The 17,585-nt window shown below is 38.0% G+C and overlaps 1 protein-coding gene across 1 annotated transcript in view; it reads right to left on the bottom strand.

The window, feature by feature from the left end:
* The window catches only part of LOC150081711 (regulator of telomere elongation helicase 1 homolog), a 281,392-nt gene that overhangs the window by 136,608 nt on the left and 127,199 nt on the right, over nucleotides 1-17,585 (bottom strand). The window contains exon 10 of the mRNA XM_090380292.1: nucleotides 3,319-3,601. Coding sequence (XP_090236418.1) covers nucleotides 3,319-3,601 — 283 coding nt within the window. The remainder of the gene's footprint in view (nucleotides 1-3,318; nucleotides 3,602-17,585) is intronic.

Raw genomic sequence — 17,585 nt, 5'->3', positions numbered from 1 at the left:
TTGCTTTCTTGCATCAAATGCCTCTACTAATGCTAATGCTAATTGGTGGTGTTGCACCAGTTTATGAGACATCTACCATCTAGTTGGGTCATATGTATGAATGTTACATTACTTCAGGATGTCCCTACACTCTGCCTGTTATCTCTACATTGAGCATTTCTGCACAGACACGTGTGCTGTGTGTGTAGAAATTCATTCAGTTCAACACATGTTTGCTACAAAAGCCATTCACCAGCTCACAAGAATTCAGTAAGCTTCAAAATAATTTCTGGCAGTGTCTCAGATTTTTAAATGTATAATAAATTTCCCATATAGGTTAATATACAATATAAAAAGATATTATGTGAAACTGTGGATAAAGACTGTGGAAGACAAAAGAAGATATTTGTTGACATTTGACTTGAACTTCTGTAGGCTGTAATTTTCAGGAAATACATATGAAGGAAGATTGTTCCATAAAACGGCAGTTGAATGAATAAACGAGAAAGATGAAAAGTTGGTTCCGTGAGTTTGAAGTTGGACAGTAAATGGATGTTGGCAGCACGTGTTCGGACTGTTTTGAGAGAGAGAGAGAGAGTGGGAATTATAGAAGCCAATTCAGAAGAACAGTTCCATGGATGTATCTGTAGAAAAGGCATGCAGCAGAAACAGAAAGTCTATGAGACAGAGAGTGCAGACTCTGTTAGAGATGAGTCATTAATTAACCTAATTACCTTCTTCTGAATGGAATCGATAAGCCTGAGAGAGGTTTTCGGGGCACTGCCCAAGATGTCCTTGGCAAGGAATGCAAAGAAAAACAGCAAAGAGTTCTTTACTTATGTAAACTCTAGAAGGAAGGGGATGAATCAGATTGGTCCACTTGATATTGATGGGTCAACTGTTGATGATCCTGCTCAGGTAGCTAACAAACTAAATGAATATTTTGCATCGACATTCACACATGAGGAGTTATTCAGCGAGGGGAATGCCAGAGGTGTATTCAACTCTAGCTGTAAGCTACAGAATCTTGAAATAACTGGGAGTAAAGTGGAGGAGAAACTGTTGAAGATAAACACAAGAAAGGCACCCAGGGTGGATGGGATCTATCCAGTTATATTAAAGGACGCAGCAAAGGAAGTAAGCAAACCCTTAGCCATAATTATGAGAGCTTCCTTGGACTCAGGGGAGGTACCCCCTAGACTGGAAATGTGCAAATGAGACCCCAATTCACAAAGGAGGATCAAAGGCTGACACAAGTAATTATAGACCTGTGAGCTTAACTTCTGTTCCAGGAAAATTAATGGAGGCACTGGTTAAAGAAGCACTGCAGGATCATTTAGACAAGACTTCAGTTATAGCTCAGACACAGCATAGTTTTGTTAAGGGGAAGTCTTGCCTGACCAATTTGATTGGATACTATGATGGAGTCACAAAAGAACTGGATGCAGGGAATAACTTTGATATTATATACTTGGATCTTAGAAAGGCTTTTGATACTGTTGCACATCTGCTACACAAATTGGAGCAGTGTGACATTGGAGGCAAATTGCTACTATGGATAAAGGGGTGGTTGAGGGGGAGAAGACAGAGAGTGGTAATCAATGGACACTGCTCATCGTGGACTAATGTTATTAGTGGAGTCCCTCAGGGCTCAGTGTTGGGTCCATTATTGTTTTCTGTATTTATAAATGATATTGATGATGGTATATCAAGCTTAATGTCCAAGTTTGCAGACGATACAAAGGTAGGCAGGGTTGTCAAGCACACTACTGACACTATGCTGCTGCAACAGGATCTGGAAAGGTTGAGCAGAGGGGCTGAGAGGTGGCAAATGAAGTTTAACATTGACAAATGTAAAGTACTACACATGGGAAACAGCAACCCCAGAGCAACGTATCAACTCTGTGGTACTACACTGACAGTGGTAGAGAATGAAAGGGACTTGGGAGTGGTTGTGCAGGCAGATATGAAGTTCTCTGAGCAGTGCAGACGGGCTGTAAGAGTAGCTCATGGAGTATTGTCAATGATATACAGGAATTTTTCCAGCAGGGATAAGGAGGTGATTATTCCATTGTATAAGGCAATGGTCAGGCCACACCTAGAGTACTGTATACAGGTCTGGAGGCCTCATTTCAAGAAGGATGTAGAGCTGCTGGAACGAGTACAGAGAAGGGCAACAAGATTAGTGAATGGAACAAAGGGGTGCTCTTACAAAGAAAGGCTTAAGTTTTGCAAATTACAGTGTCTGGAGACTAGGCACCAGCTAGGTGATCTGATAGAGGTGTATAAAGCCTTGAATGGTTTAAGCATGCTCAATGCTGATGGGATTCTTCCTCTAGCTCAGAAAAATCACCTGAGAGGGCATAAATTCAAATTGAGGAAAGACATGTAGGATAGACGTGCGGAAATTTGCCTTTAGCCAGCGGGTGGTTGGTTGGTGGAACAGACTTCCATCCCTTGTAGTGAAGGTTGATAGCCTAAATAAGTTTAAGGCTCAGCTGGACAGGTATTTTGAACGAACAGAGGGGTGAAGTGGAAGTGGGTTTTTTTTTTTTTTTTTTTTGGCTGATGCTGCATAAGCTTGCTTTCTTGCATCAAATGCCTCTACTAATGCTAATGCTAATACTAATGCTAATGTGGGAACAACATTCACGGTAGAGCAGATTTATGATTTGTACAGAGTGAACAGCTGTTTGGAAGAAAGGAAATGGCAAGAGTGAAATTTTTGGATCTGGCGTACACATGGTAAGAATATACCCAGATTCTTGGCATAACGTGGCCTCGACAATGCCCCCCCCCAAAGTTTGGTTTTTAGCCTCCTAAAAACCAAACAACAACAACAACAACATTGCATCAGGCAATACTAGGTGGTTTGCCAACTAGTATTGCCTGGTAACACAGAGGGCAGCATTCCTCCATGTGGTGTGGGTGCCACACCTCGACCCCTGCTTACGTTGGTTCACACCTGGGTGGCCACCCACAGTGTACTTGTGCATGAGGTTATACCCAGGATTACTAACAGTCCCACCATCGTGAATGTGCAAGCAGAGGATTTGGCTGTCACAGACCGCCCAGACTTCGCCGAAATTGGGTTCACTTACATTAGAAATGCTAACTTATAAGAGAAGTTTTAAAATTTATTATCAATATATCAATAAATAAAATCATTAATTATAAAAATTATACTCCATGATCACCAGAAAAACAAATATGTTTACAATAACGAATCCCAATTCTAACTGCAAACTGAAATTGCAATGCCTTGCACAACTTTTGAAATTATAAATAAGAAATCACAAACCTTCATAAAATGAATTTATAACAGTAGTATGTAGTTACCTTTCCACGACATACAGCCAGCAGTGAGGCTCCTCGGGATTCTGGTTCTGTGATTTTGTTATAGTACTGTTCTATACTTTCACGAAATGCATCCTTTCGTTGAGGCTCAGTAAAAACAGGCTTTACACCTGATAAAGTCTGCCATATACCAGATTCTTCCCAATGATTTACATTAGTCTTTAAAACAGAATAAGATGGGAAAAAAACAAGTAATCCATCTGGTACTAAACGGCTCAGGTTTAAAATTGAACGGCCAAGAGAGTTGATATACTTCAAATTGGTTCTGAACAATAGAAAAATGGAGAGAAAAAAAGTTACCAAATCATATTTAAAAAGAATTACATCAGATAAGTTTTAAATTTTCAACATAAATAAGGCTTTTTATATTTTATTTATGGGTGGGAGGAAGACAATTAAGTCTAGTATACTTTTGCTTGTTCCATTAAATTCTTATAACATATTATAACCACATATATTATACATTCAAATGCCAAAATATTACGGCCATCTACTTAATAACATATTGGGCCACCTTTCACCACGATAACTACTTGCACTGACATGGTATCAACTCCACAAGACCTCAGAAGGTGTCCTCAGGTATCCTGATCCAGATGGGCAGAAGAATGTCCCAGAGTTGAGAAACGGAACGAAGAACTCACATGAACTGCATCCCATAAATATTCAATAGGATTACGTTGCACCCAGGAGAGCAAATGAAATGCTCTGGCACAATCCTTGGAACTATTCCTGAACAACCTGGGCCTTGTGACACAGGGCATTGTCTGGCTGAAAGAATCCAGTGCCATCTAGATACATAGTAACCATGTAGGGCAAAATGTACAAAACAATGCCGAGGTAAGGTCTAGCAGTGAGGGTGCATTTGATATCAATGAGGAGACCCAATGATGTCCATGAAAACATCCCCGAAACCATTATACTCAACCAACGACGCCCTGTTTTATCCAATCGTGCAGTCTGGTTGCAGCTGTTCACCTTTTGACCATCAAATACACACCTGTCCGTCGGTATGATGCAGCTGGAATCTTGTTTCATCAGACCAGGCCACTCTTTTCAAGTTGCCTAATGTCCAGGAATGGTGCTCACTGCAGGTGTAGTGATGATGGAGGCTGGTCAACATGGGCACATGAACAGGTTGCCTACTCCACAGGCTACCCACAAAAGCATCCACTGGATGGTGTGTGCTCAGAAACATTTCTTTGTGCAGCCTGGTTGCAGTCTGCCATTAATTGATGGATCATGAGCCATCTGTAGTCCTGGACAGCACATGCCAAATGCCATTCACCTCAACTGTCAATCAGTGGTGGTCTACCCGTTCCAGCATGTTGGGTGGTTGTGTCCGTCCTCAGACCATTCCTGCAACACCTTCACTGTGGCAACCCTTGAACAGTTGGCAATGCCTGAGATTGCTAAGATGCAAACCTCTGCCTTCCTAGCACTGCAACTCATTCCCTTTCCCCAGTGAACTGACAGGCTCCACCCATGTCATCACTCTTAGGTGCTGTGAGAAGTGTTCACGTGTGGAGAGAGGGGTGGTCTAATGTTTTGGCTCATGAGTGTATATAATATGTTATTATTATTACTTATACTGTACAGCTCATTAGGCCATACTGCAGTGTGTGTATGTAATGCCTGTATAAATAATGTCTATTTGTGGACTGATTCCCATTTGTAAAGGCTGAAAAAAAAAAAAAAAAAAAACCAGAATATCTCATGGGGATGGATATCACTCTTAGACTGGCTAATTTCAGCCTTGACTGAACAGGTCTTTTAAGAATTCCTCCAGTCTCCAATGAGATTCAAACCCAGGACTCTCTAAATAGGTGATAAGTGGCAAAATATTGAAGTACTGAATAAAAAGTATCGAAACTTATAACAGCTACAAGATGATCTGTAATAGAGCCACAGAAAAGGTTCGACAGGCAAAGGCAGTTTATGAGAAATCACTAGCAAACAGAGCAAAGAGGGGGGGATAAGGAATTCTTCACATATATAAATGCCAAGAAGAGCAGGACAAACCAGATCGGACCTTTATGTAGGGGAATGGGGATAGTATTAAATACACCAGCTGCCGTTGCAAACGAACTCAACAGTTATTTTGCATCGATATTTACAAATGAAAAACCTTTTGTGTCAATGGGAAATTGTGGGAGCAAAGTTGAAAAATATGTAATTAATGATATTGAAATTTTGCAAGATTATTTAATAAAAAAACTTTCGAGCCTACAAGTCAGTAAGGCTCCTGGAGTTGAGGGAATATACCCTATAATCTTAAGGGACACGGCAAGTGAGTGCACTGAACCATTGAGGCTAATTGTGAGAGCATCACTAGACTCTGGGGAGATTCCCTTGGATTGGAAAAGTGCCAATGTCTCTCCCATACATAAGGGTGGCTCTAAGAGTGAAGTGGGAAATTATCGACCTGTCAGTCTGACTTCAGTAGTAGGGAAAATCAATGAGGCAATGCTCAAGGGTGTATTTCAAAATCATTTAGATTGAATTGAAATTCTTAAGGATACTCAGCATGGTTTTGTAAAGGGAAAATCATGTTTAACAAATCTGGTTCACTATTTTGAAAGGGTCATGAGCTGGATTTAGGGAATATTTTCGACATTGTTTATTTAGATTTTAGCAAAGCTTTTGACTCAGTCCCACATGAGTGGTTGCTTTATAAGCTGGAACAGGTTGGAATCACTGGGAAAATCCTTGGATGGATAGCAGGATGGGTTCAGGGCAGGAGGCAGAGGGTTGTGATAAATGGCTGTTCCTCAGATTGGGTTGATGTAAGAAGTGGGGTTCCCCAAGGATCAGTATAAGGACCACTGTTGTTTTTATTTTTCATAAACGACATCGATGAAGGGATAGAGGGCGTGATGTCTAAATTTGCAGATGATGTTAAAATTGGTAGAGTAGTTAATGATCACTCTCAAGCTGAGCTTCTTCAGAGAGACCTAGATAGACTTCAGGAATGGTCAGAAAAATGGCAGCTATGCTTTAATCCAACGAAGTGTAAGGTATTACACCTGGGAAATAGTAATCCCAAAATAACTTATTCGCTTGGTGGAATTCAACTAAACCCAGTACTGGAGGAAAGGGACTTGGGTGTTACGATACGGCCAGACATGAAATTCTCTGAGCATTGTAAACAGGTTGCAAGGAAGGCCCATGGTGTCTTATCAAACTTTTACAAGTAGAGATAAGGATGTGATAATCCCATTATATAAGGCTTTTGTTACACCACACTTGGAATACTGTGTTCAAGTATGGAGACCGCACCTAAAGAAAGACATCAAACTTCTTGAAAGGGTGCAAAGATGTGTAGCTCGCCTGGTGAGATCGGCAAAAGGGCGTCCTTATGAAGAAAGACTTTGAATATGTGGGTTGCAGAGTTTGGGAACTAGTCACCTTAGAAGACATTTGATTGAGGTGTTTAAGGCTCTGATAGGCATCAGTAAAATGAATGAGGACAAAATTTTCAAGATTATAAATGATGCTAGAACTAGGGGACAAAAATTCAAGTTACGGGGGGAAATGTTTAGATTGGACTGCAGGAAATTTTATTTTAGCCAGCGAGTTATAAATTACTGAAATAAGTTTCCTACATGGGTGGTAGAGGATGACAGTTTGGGAAATTCAAAGGTCATTTGGATAGTACCTTCGGGTGAGGGAAGCGCATAGGATGATAGGTTTAATTTTCTTTTCTTTTATTAATAATTTATTTATTTATTTATTATTACTTATTTATTTTTTTTATCATTGTTTTATTCGGGGGGGGGGGGGGTTTCCCTTGGCTGGTGCAGCATAAGCCACAGGCTTTCTTGTACCATGCGGCCATTATTAATACTAAAATCACTATACTGTCAGGGAGAACATAGGTAATAAATAACAAATATGGTAATATATTAATCATTATTACTTTTTAGCATTAGTAGAGGCATATGGAGCAAGAAAGCAAGCTTGTGCAACATCAGGCAAAAAAAAAACAAAAAAAAAAAACACCTGCTCTCATTTCAGACCTCCATTCTTTCCAAATACCTGTCCAGCTCAGCCTTAAATTTATTTAGGCTACCGACTTCCACAACAAAGGATGAAGTCTGTTCCACCAACCAACTACCCACTGGCTAAAGGCGAACTTCCGCACATCTGTCTTTCCTCAATTTCAATTTATGCCCTCTCAGGTGATTATTCTGAGCAAGAGCAAAAATCCCATCAGCATTGAGCATGATCAAACCATTCAAGGTTTATACACCTCTATCAGATCACCTCACTGGTGCCTAGTCTCCAGACACTGTAATTTGCAAAATTTAAGCCTTTCTTCATATGAGCAACCCTTTGTTCCATTCACTAACCTTGTTGCCCTTCTCTGTACTCGTTCCAACAGCTCTACATCCTTCTTAAAATGAGGCCTCCAGACCTGTATACAGTACTCAAGGTATGGCCTGACCATTGCCTTATACAAGGGGATAATCACCTCCATATCGCTGCTAGAAACATTCCTGTATATCATTGACAAGACACTATGAGCTACTCTTGCAGACCGTCTGCACTGCTCAGAAAACTTCATATCTGCCTGCACAATTACCCCCAGGTCCTTTTCATTCTCTACCACTGTCAGTGTAGTCTCACAGAGTTGATACTTCACTGGAGTTATTGCTTCCCATATGTAGTACTTAACATTTGTCAATGTTAAACTTCATTTTCCACCTCTAAGCCCATCAGCTCAACTTTTGTAGATCCTGTTGTAGCGTACTGTCATTAGTGTCCTTAACAACCCTGCCAACCTTCGTATCAACTGCAAACTTGGACATTAAGCTTGATAGCTTGATATACCATCATCAATATCATTTATAAATACAGAAAACAACAGTGGACCTAACACTGAACCCTCAGGGACCCCACTAATAAGATTAGTCCACGATGAGCAGTGTCCATTGATTACCACTCTCTGTCTTCTCCCACTCAACCATCCCTTTATCCACAGCAGCAATTTGCTATGGATAAACACTACTCCAATTTGTGCAGCAGTCTTCCATGTGCAACAGTATCAAAAGCCTTTCTAAGATCCAAATATATGATATCAAAGTTATTCCCTGCATCCAGTTCCTTTGTGACCGCATCATAGTATCCAATTAAATTGGTCAGGCAAGACTTTCCCTTAACAAAACCATGCTGTGTCCGAGCTTTAATTGAAGTCTTGTCTAAATGATCCTGCAGTGCTTCTTTAACCAGTGCCTCCATTAGTTTACCCGGAACAGAAGTTAAACTAACAGGTCTATAATTACTTGTGTTGCCCTTTGATCCTCCTTAGTGAATTGGGGTCACATTTGCACATCTCCAGTCCATTGGGTACCTACCCTGAGTTCAAAGAAGCGCTCATAATTATGGCTAAGGGTTTGCTTACTTCCTTTGCTGCCTCCTTTAATATAACTGGATAGATCCCGTCCACCCCGGGTGCCTTTTTTATGTTTATCTTCAACAATTTCTCCTCCACTTTCCTCTCAGTTATTACAAAATCAACTAGCTCACTGCCAGAGTTTAACTCACCTCTGGCATTCCCCTCCCTGAATAATTCCTCATTGGTGAATGTAGATGCAAAATACTCATTTAGTTTCTTAGCGACTTGAGCAGTATCATCAACAGTTGAACCATCAATATCCAGTGGACCAATCTGATTCATCCCTTTCCTTCTAGAGTTTACATAGGTAAAGAACTCTTTGTTTTTCTTTGCATCCTTTGCCAAGGAATTATCATAATCTGCCTTTGCTTTCCTAATCTCCTTTGTGACTTGGTTAAAGACCAGCTTATATCTATCGTTGGCTTCCATGTCACCCATTAATTTATATGTATCTCATGCATTTTTCTTCTCTGCCATATGTCTCATTAGTTCATGTGACATCCATTTAGGCCTAAAACTTGAACAATATTTCTTAGTTGGTATGTAAAGCCTAGTAGCTTCCAAGATAAATTCATTGAATGGTTCCCATTTTGAATTTGCTGTTGGTAACATCATTAGTTGGTCCCACCATATAGAATTTAAATACTGTCTCAGACAGTATTTAAATGTCACCCTAGTCACCTTTACGAAAGCAAAAACCCTTCCCTTTACCCCGATGGTAGTTCTCTTTGAGTAAATCCCACTTCAGCACACTGTGATCACTGCCACCTAATGGTTCCTTTATCTGCAGATTCTTAATGCATGAAGAATCACTACTGATAATCAGATCAAGAGTATTACTCCCTCCAAGTTGCCTCCCGAACATGCTGATGTAGAAAACAATGATCCAATAAATCCACAAAAGCCTTGCTAGTGTGTTAGTGACCAACCCACAAATTCCAGTAAATATCTGGAAAATTAAAATCCCCCATTATAAGACTCTGTGATTTACTGGCCCACTCTATTTCCCTGTCCAGTTCATTATTATACTCATCAGAGTCATTAGGCCTATAATACACTCCTACTCTCAATTTTGATTTCACAATGCTTATGTTATACCAAACTGACTGAACACTGCAATGTCGACTGGCCTTCATTTCATTGGATTTTATGTTTCTTAACTAATAGCATAACCCCTCCTCCCTTCCTATCCTGTCTATCTTTCCTATACACATTGTACTTCCCAATTTCCAGTTCTCCATTCCTTATATCTGTGTGACACCACGTCTCTGATATCCCAACAATATCTGCCTTTGATGTTCTGAGCAATACCTCAAATTCGTCAAATTTATTTACCAAACTCCTAGCATTGGTGTACATGCAAGTATACTTGCACCTGTTCCTATTCTTAGCTACCCTGACACAACCCATGCGTTTACTTGTACCGCAATGACTCCCAGCAGTCTCTGAAATACCCTGCATCTTGTTTTCCAGGCTGCTTCTCATTCCAATAGAAGCAGTGCAAGAATCACTTTCACCTCTCCCAGTAGCTATTGTTAATCTATTAGTCCTTGTATCCCCCCCAATCTAGCAGTTTTCCGACCCACCTAACACTGCCTCGATAGCATCAGTAAATATTCTTGCACCTTTTCTATTTAAGTGTATCCCATCCCTGTAGAAGCAGTCTCTCCTGTTAACAAGTACAGACCAAGCTGAAAAAAAATTCTACCCCTTGAGCCTTGCACAATCTTTCCAGGGCCGAATTGATAGACAAGGCTCTCATCATATACTCCCTCCTATCGTGTCTGGGCAGAATTACAGACACTTTCAAATTCAACCCTAATTCACGGCTTTTTTTTCAACAGTGACCTGTACTGTAAATAAGTAACGCTTCTCTAAGAGAAGACTACTGTTACTTATTCTTGGCAGATACCACCAGCCAGATGTCAATTTCAGAACTTATTGGCTCTTCATCGGTGGAAGCAGGTACTCTGGCATTGCAATGATAACAACCCAGTTGCAAATTATAACTCCACAATATGAGAGATGCTTGAGGGTGTACAGTAATTGAAAATTACATAAAAATTACATAATACTTGTTTTCAGGTGATATTAGAAACAGTGATGCAAATTCGCAAATTCAAGAATCCCAAAAGATTAACTGCAGAGCTAGATAAAATATCTCTTTTTACAGATTACATGCCAAAATAATTCAAAAATAAATGTTAAAACAATAAGAGCTTGTTGTTGATATTCAAAAAATAAATTATCCATGTGTCCATTTAAAAAGGGATGAGATTTTGCTATTAAAGGTAATGAAAGGTCAGGTAACTTCATTTCTGTTACAAATCCAGAAAACCTTCAATAAAGTGCACAAGTTGCTTCTTTCTGATCATTGAACTGGCCTCAAAAACTGAGATAAATTTTATAGGAACGTTTTCATTATTGTTTATAGGCATGAGAATGATTCAACAAATTTTGCAATCCTGAAATGAACAAGTAGTTCACAGCGTTCTAAAATTCAGAATTGCTACAACACCATAAGTGCAAGGTCCTATGGAAACTTTTCTATAATCATATAAACCCCGTGAGTAGAAGCCACAAGATTGATGGTTATTCCAGAAAAACACTTCAAATAAACTCTATCATTTTTCTGAGATAGTACATGGATAATGATCAAATCGTGTGTGTGTGTGCACGCCAAGTCAAAAAAAAAAAAAAATTCTAGAAAGGGCATAAATTTTTAGTTTGATAATGACATCACTGCGCTGACAGATAGTGGAAATGCAGGACAAGATTCAGATTTCTTTCTTTTTTTTTTTTTTTGACTGATCTAAAAAAAGGGAAGGAAAGATGCTATTGAGTTGGTTTTTTTATTTATTTTTTTTTTTTTTTTATTTTGACAGCACCAGGAAAATTAGGTTTCCTGGTGCTATCAAACTTAGGCCATGATGCACCAGGAAAAATAATATAACAAGTGCATAACAAAACAATATAACTGTGCAAAAAGTCATGGGAGAATATTTACTATTTGGAATAAATGTACAATTTCAATTTCTAGTTCATTTCTTTATAGAGAATCAAATTATCAATACTGCCACATATCTCCATTTTTAAGAAATCTAATTAAATAATTTGTTTAAGGGTTATGAAGGTTATGAAGAAGTTAATTAACGTAGAAGTTTGTGCTACAGCATCATGTTTATATGAAGCCAACCACTAGGTAGTTACAAAATTGGCATAATTTAAGTATAGCTCATATTGCAAATGCCTTCAGAACGAGTTGTCATCGTATTGCACTACCTCAAATAAGTAACGCTTCTCTAAGAGAACACTACTGTTACTTATTCTTGGCAGATACCACCACCCAGATGTCAACATTTCAGAACTTATTGGCTCTGCATCGGTGGGGGCAGGTACCCTGGTGTTGAAATGATAACAACCTAGTTGTGAAGTATAACTCCACAATATGAGAGATGCCTGATGGTGTACAATAACTGAAAATTACATAATTTGTTTAGGGCAATAGCCTCAGATTATGAATAAGTTAACTAATGTATAGGTTTGTGCTACAGCATCATGTTTTACGTAGACAAATAATATGTAGTTACAAAATTGGCATTATTTAAGTATATCTCATATTGTAAATTCCTTCACAATACTTCACTGCAACACTAGGGTACCTGCCCACCCACTGATGAAGAACCAATAAGCTCTGAAACAGTGCTGTCTGGGTGGTGGTATCCGCCAAGAATAACTAACAGTAGTCTTCTCCACTGGGGAAGCATTACTTATTCGACGTAGTGCAATACCATGGCAACTTGTTGTGAAGGCATTCATAATATGAGATATAATTAAATTATGCCAATTTTGTAACTACCTAGTAGTTGGCTACGTATAAACATGATGCTATAACACAAACCTATACGTTAGAAATCTAATTAATAATTCTAAGTGCATCATTCTGTATTTAAAAAATCTTACGTTCTCAGACCGTATTTCAAATACAAGTTAGCAATTTTTATACTAATGTTATATTTAAATAGCAATATTTATAATGAATACTTTTATTATTTTAATAATATAACATCTATAATTTTATAAGTCTTATAAGTCAAACAAAATTTGCAAATACAGAATTAGTTATAATGTCCTGTCTATTCCCACTATTTTATTTATTTTATTTTTTTTCTAACTTGTTCCTAGAACATGATCGACAATTGTTTGCTGGTTTGCATACAATGAATACTTTTATTATGAATACAAGTTCAAGAAGTGCTATAGTTCATAGGTTTAAAGTAAAGAACAAGTTTTACAAAAATAAATATACAAAACCAGGTTAATCACCACTTGAACCATCATATCAGTGCATTTAAGACCATAAATCGTAACTTGAAATTTTACAATCAGAAGTACAACAGTAGCAGTTGAAGTGGATCTAAAAGTAGGTAGGTCTGAATGAATTATCTTGATATTTGGAACATGATAGCCGGTAGACAGACTGTTTCTTTCTTTTGTCAAAGCAAACAGGGAATTTATAACCACCCTGTATTATCTGTAAAGGGCTATTCTTAAATTAAATTACATGAAATTATGAAAGATACCAGAAAAATTATCTAGCTGAATATTAACTCATTCTTGAGTTAGTTTCCGAAACAAGTGGACTCCTTGTAATGAGTTTACAATAGGGGTGGGCTTCATGGACATTTTACTTTATTACATTACAAAGTTCTGAAAAAAGCAAAACATGTATGAATATACATGTTTTAAATATTCACTCCTATTTTGACTTGAATGCCCATCACTAAAGTAATATTATTGTCAAAAGAAGAATGTTTAAAAATATATTTAAAAAACTCACTGATATACATAAATGTAAAATACTATTTTTTGTATTTATATATTGCTTAATTCAATTTCATTAACTTTAGGATCTAAATTCCACAGAATTTCAGATTCTGTAAGCCAAAATTGGATACAATAAGATAGCTGACAGATGAAATTTTCTCATCTGACTTTCAACCCTATTCTTGTGATGCCATTTTTATTACTCCTGTTGTTCTGCTTGGATCTATTTGAACCAAAATAAATTCCTAGTTTTTTTTTTGCTTTTTTTTTAATTAAAAAATTTTTGCTCAATTTCTTATGAATTATCGCAGCAATTCTTCATAGGAATCTGCAGGTAAAAGACCTACTGGGTGTCAGTGATCACAATGTACTGACGTTGGATTTACTTAAATACATAAATTAGTTGTTAGATACAAATTAGGCTGTAATCAAGTCACAAAGGAGATAGAAGTAGAGGCATGTGACGCAAGGAAGCAAGCTTATGTAGCATCAGCCGAAAAAAAAAAAAAAAAAAAACCATTTCACGCATCCATTCCCTCTAAACATTTGTTCAGTTCCTCCTTGAATTTATTTAACCTATCAACTTCCACAATGACAGAAGTTTGTTACAGCGATCAACTACTCGTTGGCTATAGGCAAATTTCCACACATTTATTCTACACCTGTCTTTCCTCAATTTGAATTTATTTCCCCTGAGGTTCGTAATCTGGGCAAGAGGAATAATCCCATCAGAATTGAGCCTGCTCAACCAATTCAAGGCTTTATATACCTCAATCAGATCACCTCGCAGGTGCCAGGTCTTCAAATGCAGCAATTTGCAGAACTTAAGCCTTTCTTCGTAAGACCACCCTTTCGTTCCTCTCACCAATTTTGTTGCCCTTCTCTGTTCTAGCGACTCTACATCCAACTCTGTTCTAGAACTCTACATGCTTTCTAAAATGAGGCCTGCAGACCTGTCTGCAGTACTCAAGGCGTGACCTGACCATTGCCTTATACAAAGGGATAATCACCTCCTATTCCCTGCTAGCAAAATTTCTGTATATCATTAATACCAAATGACCTGCTCTATCACCCTGTCTCCACTGCTCAGAAAAGATCAGATCTGACTGCAAATTACTCCCAGTTTTTTTTTTTTTTTTTTTTCATTTTCTACCACCCTAAGTGTAGTACCACACAGTTGGTATGTTTCCCTGTGGTTACTTCTACCTATAAGCAGTACAGTAAACCCCCGCTATTCGCGGTATCTGTATTCGCGGTTTCGCGTATTCGCGATTGCTGATTTAATATAAAAAATTAAACCTAAAAAAATGTGAATTTTAAAGCGCCGTGAATATTTTACATCATAAAAAAACATGGGCGTGGCTAAAATTATCTTTCCCGGTCAAAACGGCGTTCAGTAGGTGTGGGGAGAGGGGTGACAAAATCCCGAGCGTGGATGTTTCTCACTAATCCCTGTTCAGTATGTGTTATGCGCTTGTCATGGAAGGTTTGGTCGTTTGCTTTTAATTTATATACTTATATCATCATCATCAGCCATTTTCAATCCACTGCAGGATGAAGGCCTCTCCAGCAACTTTCCAGTTCCTTCTGTTTTGAGTACTGGCCATCCATTTACTACCCACAAACTCATGAATTTCATCTATCCATCTCCGCCTTTGTCTTCCAGGTTTTCTTCTAGCTCCTCTTGGGTACCATTCTGTTATTTTCTTAGTCCATCTGTCATCATGTCTTCGAGCTATCATGTCCTGCCCAAGACCATATTAGTTTTGATAAGAAGGTCCTTTACTTAAGTTTGCTGCCTAATCTATGTGTTTCTCTTCTTATCTAACAGTCTGATTCCCAATATAATTCGTTCCATTCTTCGTTGTGTAATTCTCAGCTTATCTTCCATTCTTTTGGTGAGTGCCCAAGTTTCGTTTCCATAAATCATGGTGGAGAGTATACATTGGTTCATTATTTTACGTTTCAGACAAACTGGAATATTGCTCTTCAGTATGTGACTATATTTCCTGAATGCTATCCATCCAAAATTTATTCTTCTCTCTTGACTTCCAGCCATTTATCATTATTACAGCTAATGACTTGTCCCAGATAAGTATATGACTCCACCTTTTCAATTACTGCTCCTTCAATCATTATTTCCCTTTCTGTGGCATACTTGTTCATCATTACTTTTGTTTTAGCCATATTCATCTTCAGTCCAAAATCCTTACTAACTGTGCATAACTGATTTAAGATTTTCCTCTAATTCTTTGGGATCGTGGCTTATGACCACAATGTCATCTGCAAATCGTAAATGGTTTAGGTACTCTCCGTTCACATTGACTCCATTCTGTGACCAGTCTAATCTTCTGAAAGCTTCCTCAAGGGCAGCAGTAAACAGCTTCGGAGATATTGTGTCTCCTTGTTGAACTCCTTTCTCGATTTTAAATTTCCTACTGTCTTTGTTTAGTCTAATAAAGGAGGTAGCATTCTCATATATTTTCTTCAAAATCATAATATGTGGGGTATCAATGCCTTGTCTTTCCAGTGCCTAAAACATTGCCTTATGCTGTATGGAGTCAAATGCCTTTTCATAATCCACAAATTCCAGGCATAATGGTGTTTTATATTCATTTGCTTTCTCCATTAGCTGTGATATTATGTGAAGGTGATCCATAGTTGAGAATCCTGTCCTAAAGCCAGCTTGCTCTTTCGGTTGATTTTCATCAAGTATTCTTTCTAATCTGTTAGTAATGACCCTTGTGAACAACTTGTAGATATGGGGTAACAAGCTAATTAGTCTATAATTTCCAATTTATCTCCTTTCTTATGCAGCAAAACTATGATTGCATTATTCCACTGCTTAGGCGTCACACCTTTTCTAATGCACTTTGTGAAGAGCCTTGCCAGTTTTTGTGTTATGTCTCTTCCTCCCAATTTTAACAACTCTACAGTAACTTCATCTTCCCCCGGGGCTTTCTGATTCTTCATTTTCTTCAATGCATGTTCTGCCTCATCAGGAAGAATATTGGGTATGTCGCATGTGTTGCTAATTTGCAATCCATCTTCCCCACTGCTGGCATCATTCCCTCGCTCCTTGTATAATTCTCTATAGTAGTCTTCTGCTATTTGGATTATGCTTTCTCTGCTGTTTATAAGTACACCATCGCTATTCTTCAGTTTCAGTATCATTTGTCTTTCTGTATTACTGCTCATGGCTACTGATTTAAATCCTTTGTTTTCCCTTAATGCTTGTTCTACTTTTCTTGTGTTAAATCTTTTTAAGTCCTCTCTGAGTCTCTTTCTAATGGCTTTGCATAACTCAGTATACTCAATTTTTTCCTTGTCAGTGTTTATCTTGCTCTTCATTTTTCACCTTCGGTTCATCATAACAAGTGTTTCTTGACTAATTTTTTCTTCTTTGGATTTCTTTTTCCCTATAGGTTTATTGGACTTTATCACTTTCAGAAAGTTGTAATATTCCTCATCGATATCTTGGTCCTGAGCAGTCTGCAGAAGCTCAAACTTGTTCTTAAGTTCCAGTACATACTGCTTTTTCTCCTCTTCTGTTATCTCAAAGACCTTTGTATCGTTTACTCGAGTCAGTTTTTTCCTTTCCTTTCTTACATCTATATCAAGTGTACATCTTACCATTCTGTGATCACTTCCAACATTTACCTTATTCAGGACAGTAACATCATTCACAATATATCTTCTGTTAGTGAGGATGAAGTCGATTTCATTAGTTGTTAATCCATTTGGACTCTTCCATGTCCTTATATCATAATATCTAATAAATCCACATCACAATATCAAATAAAATTTGTCAGACAAGACTTTCCCTTAACAAACCCAAGCTGTGTCTGAATTATTGAAGCTAAGGCAGATTATGAGAAGTCTCTGACAAAGAATGCAGCAAAGACTTCTTTACTTATATTAACAGTAAAAGGAAGGGGTTGAATCACATTGGACCACTTGTGCTAATTACATTTGAATCAACATAAACCTGTATGCAAATATATCTAATTGCTAGTGTAGAAAA

The sequence above is a fragment of the Mastigoproctus giganteus genome, chromosome 8 (genome assembly GCF_048544385.1).
Source record: "Mastigoproctus giganteus isolate SK-2022 chromosome 8, ASM4854438v1, whole genome shotgun sequence".
Lineage (NCBI taxonomy): Eukaryota > Metazoa > Arthropoda > Arachnida > Uropygi > Thelyphonidae > Mastigoproctus > Mastigoproctus giganteus.
Note: the sequence above shows the minus strand (reverse complement) of the source record. Positions and strands in the feature narration are given on the sequence as shown.